General features: G+C 39.4%; 1 protein-coding gene across 8 annotated transcripts in view; it reads left to right on the top strand.

The window, feature by feature from the left end:
• Positions 1 to 14,452, top strand: part of DOCK10 (dedicator of cytokinesis 10) — a gene marked incomplete at its 5' end in the record, with an annotated part of 279,536 nt that overhangs the window by 205,521 nt on the left and 59,563 nt on the right. For all 8 annotated transcript variants that reach the window (XM_079924879.1, XM_079924877.1, XM_079924875.1 and 5 more), the window contains 7 exons: positions 627 to 750; positions 947 to 1,068; positions 1,441 to 1,527; positions 4,186 to 4,278; positions 4,721 to 4,839; positions 9,261 to 9,330; positions 12,658 to 12,771. In XM_079924879.1, coding sequence (XP_079781005.1) covers positions 627 to 750; positions 947 to 1,068; positions 1,441 to 1,527; positions 4,186 to 4,278; positions 4,721 to 4,839; positions 9,261 to 9,330; positions 12,658 to 12,771 — 729 coding nt within the window. The remainder of the gene's footprint in view (positions 1 to 626; positions 751 to 946; positions 1,069 to 1,440; positions 1,528 to 4,185; positions 4,279 to 4,720; positions 4,840 to 9,260; positions 9,331 to 12,657; positions 12,772 to 14,452) is intronic.

Below are 14,452 nucleotides of genomic sequence, written 5' to 3'. Positions count from 1 at the left end.
CACAGTGTGATTTTTTACACAATACATACCATATATCTTTTTGTGGTTTTTATAACAGATAGATTCCGTGCTCCAGTTACATCATTTGCAGCTACATGTTCCTCAACAATGTGACTGTGGATCCTCTGGGGATCTTGCTAAATGCAGATTCTGATTCTGTCTGTCTGGGGTAGTGTCTGAGAGTCTGCATCTCTAATCAGCTCCCAAGTGATGCTTATGCAACTGGTCCATGCACACACTCTGGGAGGCAACGACCTACTCTTCACTCAACTCATGTTCCTTGATGATAGGTCCTTCATCTGTGCCTTATTTACATGCTACTGTCATGTCTGTGTGTGTGTGTGTGTGTGTGTAATTCATGGTGGTATAAATTATCTAATGAGAAACACTAGGTATTCTAAGTGATCACCACAATAAAGAAGTAAAAATAACATCTTAACACATTACTGCTAGCGGGATGGATATTTATTGAGAGGTAAATCGTACTTCTAGTGCTGACTATTAAATTGTGGACCTAGATTTCAGTGAAAGACTTTTAAAGAGGCTAACATGCCTATGCTGTGTCTTGTCCTGACACTGGGAGAATGATTCCAGTCTTCGCCCAGCTGTTCTCTCTTTCATTGCAGGTGAAAATCGAGCTACCAACACAACTTCATGAGAAGCACCATATTTTTTTTTCTTTTTATCATGTCACTTGTGACATAAATGCAAAAGCTAACACCAAAAAGAAGGAGGCTCTGGAAACACCAGGTATTGACAGAAAGCAATCTGAGATAGCTGTGCATGTTATCTCTGGAACCTAAATTGGAGAGTATTTGAAAAGCTCTGATTTATTGAGTTTTTTAAAGTGACGTTTTATATTCATAAATGATAAATAGCTTTATTTTTACTCCTCGCCATGAAGATTTGTACTGAAAAGTTTTCCCTTTGTTGTTCCTTTGCACAGTTGGATATGCGTGGCTTCCTCTCATGAGAGATGATCAGATAGCTTCTCAAGAGTACAACATCCCAGTAGCAACAAGCCTGCCTCCGAATTATTTAAGCTTTCAAGATTCTGCAAGTGGAAAGGTATTGAATGATGTATAACTTAAGAGAAAAAATACATGGGCTAAATGGCATGAGGTTATCTTCTTTCTGCTGTTTGAATTAACCCAACCTTGGTGTATGCATCCATTGTAATAAGGAATCAGGTGTACCTATGATATGTCAGATATCTTGTTTAGTTTGTGGCCAGTAGAAATGATCTGTTCAAAATGATCCCCTGGTATCACATTGGTTTCATTGACCAATATTACCAAATGTATTTGCATCTCTTATTTTCCATCTCTATAGGACCGCGAGGTTAATGGGTCAGGATGACAAATTAACGTAAACTAAATAACCTGTTTATTTCCTCTCTCTCAAATTGCCACAGTGACAGTAACAAACTCTTTTTTGCAGCATGGTGGGAGCGACATTAAATGGGTCGATGGTGGCAAACCACTTTTCAAAGTATCGACATTTGTTGTATCAACAGTGAATACTCAGGTGAGCGTGTTGTTCTGAAATATCAAAATCTTCTCCAACACATAAAATCATGAAGTGTCTCCTAGATTTACAGGAGGAGACTCACCATTCCACAAGGTGTCAGAGAGCAGGTGATCAAAAAGGAAGAATGTTTGTGGCAAAACTGTATCCCTCTTCCAGAAGAGATCGAACGCCCTAACCCATAAAAGCTCAGGCACTACCAAACTGCAACCCAAAATTCCAGTAGCGTATTTATCAAAAGGGCACTTTCCTTGGAAGATGGTTTGCTTCCCATGACAACCCCCGAGTGTTAAAAATATGAAACGTTTAAAATAAAGGCTTTGGACCTTTACCTTAAAACTCAGTCTAATTCCCAATCCCTACCCAAGGCTCCTCTCATGGAAAGGCCACGAGGTTGGCAGAACTGTATTTGAGAGTCACCTCGGCCAATTTCTGGCCCAGTGACCCTGGACAAGTCACCTCACCCCTGCAGTCCTGTGTCCTCAGCAGGAAAATGATAACAATAGAAAATCTCAACCTAAGGTGGTTGTGAGGCTCAAAATGAGAAACTGCACGTGAAACTATCTCATGAACTGCAAAACGCTGTACAAATGTAGTTATTATCACTGTCAAATTACCACAAACTCACCCCTTCCATTGCAAGGCAGCTTTACCACACTGTGAGGACTTTTGTGGTACTAATTATAAACAAACTATTGCAAGTACATAGGCTACGTATTGCTTCTTTCTTAAATTCAATGTGCACCTGGGTTTGGGGTGTGGTTTTTTGTTTGTTTTTTTGCTTCATGCTGCTTTAACCGTAGCACATACTTGGTTACTAAGAAAAATGAAATAATCCGGGGACCACCATATATTGGATCAAAAGGTCTTTCCGTAACCACTGGCGCCTCAAGCCAAATTTGGTCCTCTTCCCAAGTCCTATGCCCATGACTCCTCAAACCCATCTTTTCTCTGACGCCATCAGCCCCGGTCAAGTCCCACAAAATGGTCCTTCTCCACCAAATCCTGCTTTTATAGCTCTAGAATGCCCCGAGTTTCTCCTTCCCGCACCTCCAGCTGCTTTTCTCCAAACTGCCCAGGTCTCTCTGTGACTCACCACTACTCTCCTTTCTGCACATCAGCTTCCACCGCCCACGCACTCGTCACCCTGGGGGACACCTTCTTCCTTCCTCCATAGCGGTATTTACCTCAATTTTCAAACACGCCAGGCCCTATCCTGCACTGTGCCCTCTGTCTGCTTCATACCTCCAAGATCCAGGGATTTTGTGACACTCAGCCTTTCGTCAGCCAGGAGGGCAATCTCTCCCTCTCTGCCTACCCTCCCCTGATTGGTCTGGGCAGCTACTACCCAACCTTCAGGGCTTGGCTCTAATGTCGCGTCCTCAAAGAAGCCTTCCCTGTCCCCTAACCCCTCAGATATGCCGTGTCATCTTGTCATACACCCATACAGCACCCTGCTTTTCTTTGAATCACTTGTCTAATTTTGAGCAAATAGGTATGTGTGAAAATCATGGCATGGTACCTGATTCCCGGGCATAATGGAAGGACCACAGAGTGGCTTTTCCTTGCCCCTGACTGTGTCCTCCGTGCCTGACAAGAACCTGGCACATAGACAGCTTTCAATAAATAACTGTCGAATAAATGAAGTGAAACTGAAAATATACACACACGCACGCACACGCACACAAATACCCCGACTTGAGGGGAACCCCAACCACAGATGCCCTCTAGAACTGACAAAGGCCAGAGAAACCCCCAGAGAGTGCACCTACACTAAAAGTCTGTATTCCACTTCCTGACTTCATAACTTTGACCCTCAACACAGAACTTAGGCATTTCCAAGGTGACACCCTTTTCAGGAAAGAGCATTAAAGGGCTGATTAGTTTGCTTAGGCTGCCATAACAAAATACCAGACTGGGTGGCTTAAACAACAGAAATGTATTTTCTCACAGGTCTAGAGGCTGGAAGTCTGAGATCAAGGTGTCAGCAGAGTTGGCTTCTTCCAAGGCCTCTCTCCTTGGCTTTCCTCTGTGTGTGCACATCCAAGTTTACTCTTCCATGAGGACGTCAGTCATATTGGACTAGGGCCACCCTAACTAATTACCTCTTTAAAGACCTTATCTTCAAATATCATTACATCTGGAGGTACTGGGAATTAGGACTTCAACATATGGGTCTGGGGAGTCAAGTTTTATCTCATGATGTCAGGTGGACTTCATAATTTTTTTATTAACTCTGACATTTTAAGTCCGAAAATATCCGTATGCATTTTAAACTGTACCCATTCTCGTGTGTGTTAAAGAATAGGTAAGAAAAATTGGTAGAAGTCTGTGGAAGGAAGATGACAGAAGACACCTTAAAAAGAAAGAAAGGAAAGAACAGAGACAAGGGAAGTAATTCTCTAGCCATTATCATGTGGCCCGGAAAGAAAACAAATCTCTGAGAGTGAAATAGGCGAGAGAGGGGACTTCGTAGTTCAGGTCAAGCCCTCTGTGTGCTGGAATGCCTGTGAAAATGAGAGGTCTGTCACTATGCCTCCTGGACAAAGCACCTCACATCAAGGCATCTTGTCCTACAGAAGGGCTCACCTCCCATCACCATGATTGTTCCACAGCTTACATGTCATCAAAAATCAAGACTTTCTTTTGCTGTTTCAGGATCCACATGTGAACGCATTTTTCCGACAGTGCCAAAAAAGGGAGAAAGATATGTCTCAGTCACCTACCTCGAGATTCGTCCGTTCTTGTAAGGTAACATGACATGCAAATAGCTGCAATGGTCTCCAGGGTAGAAATGGGCAAAACAGACCTTTACGTTTTGCATTGAGCAGCAAACTAAGGGGTAATTATTATCGAAGATTTTTAAACACCTTATCAATTCAGAGACTAAATGATTTTATTTCACAATTCCTAAAAGGTGTCTGTGTGTTCATTAAAAAATAAGCAAAGATCAGTTTCTCCAAAATAAAAATGATTGAAAATCAGAATCAATTGACTCTAAATTAGTTAATTAGATGTAGAGTCCTTGTAACATTACCCCCATGCCTTTATGTCATGCTAAATGCCATGAAAAGTAAAGTCAAACAAAAGTGAGCTACAGTAGTCATATTCAAGTTCTGAAGAACGTCAGTAAAAGAATGTGCTTTAAATTTAATCAATGGCCTTTTTTTTTTTTGTCCTGCCAATTTAACAGAACTTACTGAATGTGGAAAAGATTCATGCAATCATGAGTTTTCTGCCGGTAATCTTGAATCAGCTCTTCAGGGTTCTGGTGCAGAATGAAGAAGATGAAATAAGCACAGCTGTGACCAGGTATCCATAGCACAGCCTTAGGGGAAGAGGTTTTATAAGCTGTGGTTACACACAACTTTGATTATAACCGAATGGCCACCTGATTGTGTATGCTTGCATTTCGTTCGAATACGTATCTCAAAGTTAAGTATGTCTCACTCTTGAGTTCTTACCTTCTAATCATCTATTACTATCATTCAAGTAAAGTTTTAGACCTCTTTTTTAACTTTGTGTTTTTAATTAAACTTTTTATTTTGAGATAGAGGCACATGCAGTTGTAAGAAATAATGCAGAGAGAGTCCATGTTCTCTTTAGATGTTCCCAATGGTGGCATTGTGCAAAACTGTAGGACAATATCACTCCAAGAATATTAACATTGATAGAATCAGGATACAGAATATTCCCGTCCCCACAAGGATCCCTCATGTTGCCCTTTTATTGACACACTTACTTCTTTGGCATCTCAAACCCCACTCCTTGCCCCGGACAACTACTAATCTGTTCTCCATCTCTAAAATTTTGTTACTTTAAGAATTTTATATATATTATATTGAAATTTTATATATAATAGGAATATATAAAATTTTATAGTATGTTAAAATATACTCTATGCTCCACATATTCATATAATAAATTGATGAGTTTATTATATATTCTATTTTCAATTCATATATAAATTATATATTTTATATATATATATATGGATATGGAATTATATAGTATCACGGTATATAACCTTTGGGGATTGGCTTTTTTCACTCAGCATAATTCTCTGGAGATTCATCCAGGTTGTTGCATCAATCAATCAATAGTTCTCTCCTTTTTATTTCTGACTAGTATTCCACATCAAAAAATGTTTAAAAATTCACCTGTTGAAGGCTAGCTGGGTTGTTTCCAGTTTTGGGTACATTTGGGGTGAACATGTTTTCATTTCTTTGAAATGAGCGATTGTTGGGTCATATGGTCATTGTATGTGTTGGTTTTAAGAACATGCCGAATCTCGTGCATTCCTATACACTGATGATGAAAAATCTGAAAGAGAAATGAAGGAAACACTCCCATTTACCGTTACAACAAAAAGAATAAAATACCTAGGAATAAACCTACCTAAGGAGACAAAAGACCTGTATCCAGAAAACTATAAGACACTGATGAAAGAAATTAAAGAGAATACAAACAGATGGAGAGATATACCATGTTCTTGGATTGGAAGAATCAACATTGTGAAAATGACTATATTACCCAAAGCAATCTACAGACTCAGTGCAAACTGAGTCTATCAAACTACCACTGGAATTTTTCACAGAACTAGAACAAAACATTTCACAATTTGTATGGAAACACAAAAGACCCCGAATAGCCAAAGCAATCTTGAGAAAGAAAAACGGAGCTGGAGGAATCAGGCTCCCGGACTTCAGACTATACTACAAAGCTACAGTCATTAAGACAGTATGGTACTGGCACAAAAACAGAAATATAGATGAATGGAACAGGATAGAAAGCCCAGAGACAAATGCATGCACATAAGGTCACCTTATCTTTGATAAAGGAGGCAAGAATATACACTGGAGAAAAGACAGCCTCTTCAATAAGTGGTGCTGGGAAAACTGGACAGCTACATGTAAATGAATGAAATTAGAACACTCCCTAACAGCACACACAAAAATAAACTCAAAATGGATTAAAGACCTAAATGTAAGGCCAGACACTATCAAACTCTCAGAGGAAAACATAGGCAAAACACTCTATGACATAAATCACAGCAAGATCCTTTTTGACCCACCTCTTAGAGAAATGGAAATAAAAAGGAAAATAAAGAAATGAGACCTAATGAAACTTCAAAGCTTTTGCACAGCAAAGGAAACCATAAACAAGACGAGAAGACAACCCTCAGAATGAGAGAAAATATTTGCAAATGAAGCAACTGACAAAGGATTAACCTCCAAAATTTATAAACAGCTCATGCAACTCAGTATCAAAAAAACAAACAAACCAATCCAAAAATGAGCAGAAGACCTAAATAGATTGCCAACAAACACATGAAAGAATGCTCAACATCACTAATCATTAGAGAAATGCAAGTCAAAACTACAATGAGGTATTACCTCACACCAGTCAGAATGGCCATCATCAAAAAATCTACAAACAATAAATGCTGGAGAGGGTGTGGAGAAAAGGGAACCCTCTTGCACTGTTGGTGGGAATGTAAATTGATACAGCCACTGTGGAGAACAGTATGGAGATTCCTTAAAAAACTAAAAATAGAATTACCATATGACCCAGCAATCCCACTACTGGGCATATACCCAGAGAAAACCATAATTCAAAAAGAGTCATGTACCAAAATGTTCATTGCAGCTCTATTTACAATAACCAGGACATGGAAGCAACCTAAGTGTCCATCGACAGATGAATGGATAAAGAAGATGTGGCGCTCATATACAATGGAATATTACTCATCCATTAAAAGAAACGAAATTGATTTATTTGTAGGGAGGTGGGTGGACCTAGAGTCTGTCATACAGAGTGAAGTAAGTCAGAAAGAGAAAAACAAATACCGTATGCTAACACATATATATGGAACCTAAAAAAAGAAAAATGGTTATAAAGAACCTAAGGGCAGGATAGGAATAATGATGCAGATGTAGAGAATGGACTTGAGGACACGGGGTGGGGAAGGGTAAGCTAGGATGAAGTGAGAGAGTGGCATGGACATATATACACTACCAAATGTAAAATAAGTAGCTAGTGGGAATCAGCTGCATAGCAGAGGGAGATCAGCTCAGTGCTTTGTGACCACCTAGAAGGGTGGGATAGGGAGGGTGGGAGGGAGATGCAAGAGGGAGGAGATATGGGGATATATGTATATGTATAGCTGATTCACTTTGTTATAAAGCAGAAACTAACACACCATTGTAAAGCAATTATACTCCAATAAAGATGTTAAATTTTTTTTAAATTTTAATTAAAAATAACATGCTGAATTGCTTTCCAGAATAGCTGTACCATTTCTCTCCCACTAGATCTTATTTTTTTATGCTCAATTTTTCTTCAACTGTTCTCACTTTAAATTTGCCTGTACTATATTCTTTCAACATTACTAATCTGTCTTGTGACTTTGGCAGTTACAATTTCCTCTTTCTAGAGATAGAATTCTTGATTAATTATTGAATCAAATATTTCTAAAGTTCACTTTTTTTTAAATATTAGTTACAGCATTCTGGAAAAAACCTACTCTTCACATTGAAATGTTTCCAGTACCTTCATAACTCACAGGCATATTATTAGCCTCTTTCAGAATAAGAGTCTTTAGCGTCAGTTTTTTGTTTGTTTGTTTGTTTGTTTGGCTGCGTTGGGTCTTCATTGCTGCACGCAGACTTTCTCTAGTTGCAGCGAGTGGGCTCTACTCTTCGTGGCAGTGCACAGGCTTCTCATTGCGGTGGCTTCTCTTTTTGCGGAGCATGGGCTCTAGGCGCACCGGCTTCAGTAGTTGTGGCACGTGGGCTCAGTAGTTGTGGTTCGCGGGCTCTAGAAAGCAGGCTCAGTAGTCGTACTGCACAGGCTTAGCTGCTCAATGGCATGCAGGATCTTCCCGGACCAGGGCTCAAACCCGTGTCCCCTGCACTGGCAGGCAGATTCTTAACCACTGCGCCACCAGGGAAGTCCCCTTTAGCGTCATTTTTAAAGTAAAGCTCTGAAGCTCTAGAAAATCAAAGTATCTCTAACAGTTCTACAACCAGGCAGTTCTGGAGCCAGATTAGAAGGCCCCAACTGTGCCTTCAAGTTATGCCTTTTTCAACATGAGTATATGCATCTGTGTTGGCAAAACTCCTAAGTATTTCAGCAGATAGATCTGTTGAAATTCTGGGCTGTTCCTAAGCCCTACAGCCGTGGAGTAACTGGAAGTATTAATGTGAAGAAATCAACCCATACCACAAGTGCTACTGGAAACCCTAACCCAGCTAAGAGGGAAAACCCAAAAACCTGCATCTTAAACGAATTAGTTTTTCCAAAAGCATGTATATAACACCTCTAGGTTGGAAGACTAGCCCTTTTAAAGTGGAACATGATAGTTGGAGGTTAAAGAAGTTTTAATAAGGTACTAAAAATGATCCCTTTTCCAAGAAGACAATGTCAGCAAACACATAGACCATAATAGCACATACAACTTGGGCAAAAATGTCTCCAGTATGGTATTGCAGCCATAATACATTACTTATAGCGTAGTGTTTAGAGATTTCAGGGTTGGAAATGGCTAACAGGTATTGTAGATGTTAAACACCCAGTATTGGGGGATAAGGGGGGCGGGGAGAGTCTGAAATTGGTTCGTTCATTCATTCAACAACGATTAAGCACCCAGTTTACCAAGCACTCCAGTGACAAACCAAGTGGTATTTTCCTGCCTTCTCCAGAAAGTCCACTCAACAGCATTGCTTTTCCAGGGTTCTGACTGACATCGTGACCAAGTGCCATGAGGAGCAGCTGGACCACTGCATCCAGTCCTATATTAAGGTACAAAATTGCCACCTGGGCATTGGTCATATCCCCTTGTGCTGTGTGGCTTTTCTCACTTCCTGTCTGCAACAAGTGGGAAGTTTCCCCCTTTAGCTAGACGGTGCCTACCACAGTCGTATCAGACATTCCCCTTAGCTACTTAGAATTCCTTCTTTTTGCATTGATGGGCTCAATGTATTGTTTCAATGTATAAATGTATAAATAATGTGTTCATGTGCAAATGAATATACATATGGGGAGAGAGAGCAAAGAAAGAGAGGAGAAAACTAAAGTATTGTCCTTTGAAGTCAACATTACAAATAAATGAAATCCCTCTATAAATTTAAGGAAGATGTTTCCTGTTGGTTTGTTGAATGTGCTATGTTTCTTCTGTACTGTTTTCTTAGCTCTTTTTATTGTTTTCTCAGGCATTATTTCATTTTCCCAGTTACTGTATATTTGTACCTGCTTCTGGTATGTTAAGTCCTTTATCCTCTGGCATGCACCACTAGCCCATCCCATCAGTGTGCACTGCATCCTTCAGTGGCCTTCGTCAGATGTTCACTCGGATATGTTTATATTCTCATTTTCAGTTGGCCTGTGACTTAATGCCAGTGAACTTGTGATGATGTTTGTACATTATAGTTCCAACCTAAAAGTCATCTTCTTGAGTGAAGAGAAAAAATCCACCCAGAGATAAATGAAAGTACCTTATATTCCTTTATGATGCATAGAGGACCTAAATTTCAATATTTATGCACAGGTTGTATCTTTAAGAGACAGAGACCTTTTTATTAAAAGATATATTCCATTAATATATAGATAGACATTTATCCATATATTTTAGGTGTCTAGAAAGGTGACTAGAGAAGAATTTGGCGTCTTCTTTGACAGAAATGCTCCTGTAAAAGGAAGTAACTAGAAATTTTACTCTGGAGTGAACCCTTCTGAGATACCATCAGTGAGGAATTTTTCTCATTACAGTTTTATATTTACATGTTTTCTACCTGTCAGAAATGTTAGATGTCTTCCCAAATATCTAAGTATGAGTGTGTGCCATTCCTTAAAATAGCCCATACGCCAAAAAGAGCTTCTTCACCATAATTTCCCTATGGTATAATTTTACCCAATAAGATCTACAATTCAACTGCAGAAGGCCAGTTCCACCTACAAATGCCTTTTTAGTTTGCTCTCTAAGACAGAGTCATAGCTTACTTTTATAGGGTATTGAAGACTTTACTGTTCAACAGAAATCATCTATAGAATTTTCATTCTCTCGACACTTAACCCAGTTTTCCATTTCAATTGCCAAAGGGGCTGAGTAGAAAAAAAATTCCCCAATCCTTATTACACAAAGTCATCTCCTTTTCAACACACATATTATTTACCTTGTTCCAATGGAATCACTGAAAATTGCATTGAGAACCCACTGACGTTGCAGTTATTTTTGTGACAGCCGAGGCTAGTTCCTGGTGAGAGCCTTAAATCAGCTCTCAGATGTTATCTGTCATGCTCCTGGAGCGTTGTCCTGGAAATGCACCCTGGAAAGGTCTTTATTTTTAAGCAGGATGTTTGAAATATCCTGATGAGACCTTTTGATTTTGTAATGTAAGAAGCTGTGTATTTAGTTTGCTTTGAAGTGGTTCAAATCTAGAAATACACCTATGTGGAATTTCAAGCTGATAAAAATTCCTAAAGATATTTTATAACATAATTTCATATATCTAAAACAAATACAGCCTAATAAGTATAACCAACTGGAATTTTACTCTGGAAAGAGCATTAAAGTAGCAAATGAAAAACTACATTCTAGTTAAGGTTAAATAGCTAACTTGGAGCAATCAGCCTCTCTGAGCCTCACTTTTCTCCTCTGTGAAGTGAGATGGGGGAGACCCCATGAACATCTAGGTCTATGGTTCTGTGATTTGTCTCTTGCTGCAGTACATGGCTGACAGCCTGACCTTGACCAAGGAGTATGACTTTTTTTACCCGTGGTGGAAAACATTATTTTTTAGCATATACATTAAGCCCCACACCTAAGAGTATAATGAAAACTGGTACCAATACGTGCTTTGATGTCCTTGAAAGATGGGATAGCTGATATAATTCAAACCTATTCAGAAGTAATCTAAACACCATTTCAAGTTCAGTGGTGTTAAATGCTGCTAACTCACTCCATCTACGATATCCAAAATGCACACATACACCATGTCTTTTTCAAAAATGTATACCTAAGGTCAATCTAATTAAATGGTTTACAGCAATTCGTAGGACTCATATGGTCTAGCCAAAATTTTTAAAATTTCAGAGCTAGTCAAAATGCCCTTGGGGCTTAATTACTGCACAAGGGATTAGACAGTTGATGACATTACCCTCATATGAGTCATAATCCATGAGGGGGAAAATCATACTACTCTTGATGTTAGCTAGTTTCATGCATTTCTTAGCCTCGTTTTTCTCCTTTGGGATGAGCGTGGAGAAGTTAGGCCCCATCAGAATGATTTAGATATCAATGGCCTGTGAAGTTCAAAGAAATAATTACAGACCCAAATGCAAAGTGCCTCTGCTTTGTTTCTTGCCTGCATTCATCCTTGACTGTAGTGAAGTCCAAATTTTGAATATTATGAAGAAATGACCTTCCTTGAGGCAAACCCAACTCATAAGTAAAATATTATAATTCAGTAATAAGCATTTTGTATTTTAAATATACATGCATGAATTGATACTTAAAATATATGAAGAAATATGGAAAACTAAACCATGACATGCACTCAGTGGTGAATGCCAGCACCAATCTTTTAAGAAAAGAAAGCGAGAAGCATTAGTTATCTTACTGATGGCCAATTATTATGAACCTGTTGGTTGCCACGTCTCAGCATGAGATGGTAGTGGACCCTGGGCTTGTGGGCAGCTCACCTCCTGGCCTCTGGAAGGCGCCTGCTTCCCCACTTGGCTATTTGAGTGGGTGCTCTACCCTTTCAGGATGAAGAAATGCTACCATGCCACCCACCTGTTGCCAGTGGAAGGAAGGAGAAGGGGAAATGTATCCTAAGTAGGTGGGTCAAAGCCCTCCTTGTTTCCTTGAACCCTCTAAATTGCTCTCTGATCTTCTTTGTGATTTCGACAAAGAGCGTTTCAAGGAGAACTTAGGTGAGCAAGGCTCTACCTGTGCAAAGCCCTCAATAGGAGCAGGTGTGTATTACACTTCTCATTGGGCCTTCATTTATTTCATGACAAAATCTGGCATGAGCAGATAAGTTTGAGACATGAGTTATTCTTGGAACGTCATTTTTGATGCTTTGTTCTTAAGTATTTCACTTTTTTCACTTTTTGGATTTTCTTCAGTTTGTGTTCAAGACCACGGCATGCAAGGAGAGAACTATACATGAGGAACTGGTTAAAAATGTGACTGGTCTTTTGCAATCAAATGACTCCACAACAGTCAAGCATGTCCTGAAGGTAAAGAATTTAAAGACGGTCCTTTCATTGGGATGGCTTACACTCAACCCTGAAGGTGATAGGATTCATTGATTTTTATAGATCGTTTCTCTAACAGTTTCTGGTATAAGCTTCATGTTGAAACGGTAACATATGAACCTGTTAAGAAAAAGAGATCCGTGTCAAGAGAACAGATCATTTTAACAAGTAGAATGGACTCAAGTTAAGTCCTTTGGCCTAAAGGCAGAACGAATGACTATTAAGAATGACCCAAAACATTCAAAAACGCTAAGTGTACCCCAACTAAAGTTTATTGGGTTTTCAGGCACAGGAAGAGGAAAACTACCAACAAAAGGATTAATGATGTAGTAATGAATATACTGACAGCAGAGAAGAGGCAGAGAAACAGCCACTCTTTGACCCCCAAAAGTTGAAACACATGCATTTGTAGTAATAGAAGAAGAGATGGTGAGAAGCTGGTAAAGATGTAACTTACAGACTTGTGAATTTAGTCCCCTGCTAAATTAATTATCTATCATGACTTGACAGATAGATGATTGATTAGTAAGTAGCTAGAAGGGGAGGCTGAAGGCCGGATCAATAAGCGTCAACAGGGGTTGACTGAAATCACATTATCCTAGGCCAAGCGGTTTGTTTGTTTAAATTTAAATCAGCCGTATGCGTATATTCATTCACTTTATCCAACAAGTATGTTCCAAGTGCCTTCCTCGTGACAAGCGCCATCCTCACCATCCTAGGCATTTGGCGTGCATTTAGAGAATAGAATAAAGATCTCTGCCCTTGGGAAGCTTACATTCTACTGCGGGATAAAAACAATAAATGACACACATGATAGCAAAGTTAATTAAATTGTACGTTTGGAGGTGAGAAGTAGCATAGGAGAAGAAAATGTCGAGCAGGTAAATGGAATGCGGAGTCCTGAGTATGCAGGGTGAGGTTTGCAGTTTTAAATAGAATGGTCAAGGTAGAGCTCATGGAGAAGGTAATACCTCAGCTAAAAATGTGAAGAAAGTGAGGGAGCTGGAGATGTTTAGGGTAGAACATTAAAGGTAGAGGGGAAAACATACCGTATTTATCTTTGTCTGACTTATTTCACTAAGCATAATACCCTCCGAGTTCATCCATGATGTCACAAATAGCAAAATTTCATTCACTTATATGTGGAATCTAAAAAGTAAAACAAACAAGTGGATATAACAAAACAGAAACAGACTCACTGATACAGAGAACGAACTAGTGGTTCTGAGATGAGAGAGGAGTGGGGGGAGGGGACACATAAGTGAAGGGGATTAACAGGTACAAACTGTTAGGTATAAAATAAGTTACAAGGATGTAACGTAGAGTGCAGGGTATATCGCCAATATTTTTATAATAACCTTATATGGAGTACAATCTATAAAAATATTGCATCATTATGTTGTGCACCTGAAACTAATATAATATTGTAAGTCAGCTATATTTCAAAAGAAAAGGTAGAGGGGGAGACCTGTATAACGTTGTAAGGCAGCAGCACACCTAGTGGATACGCCTGAAAGATGGCAGGGAGGCCAATGTGGCTGAAGCCACGTGAGCAAAGAAAAGCGGAGGCAAGTTGAAGTCAGAGAGGCAGCGGGAGGTTTGGCAGGTAATGTAAGGCCTGTGGGCCATTGCAAGGGTTTTGGCTTCCACTCAGAGAGAAACT

The sequence above is a fragment of the Stenella coeruleoalba genome (genome assembly GCF_951394435.1).
Source record: "Stenella coeruleoalba genome assembly, chromosome: 6".
NCBI classification, from domain to species: Eukaryota; Metazoa; Chordata; class Mammalia; order Artiodactyla; family Delphinidae; genus Stenella; species Stenella coeruleoalba.
The sequence above is the reverse complement of the archived record's forward strand: the minus strand, read 5'-3'. Positions and strand labels throughout refer to the sequence as shown.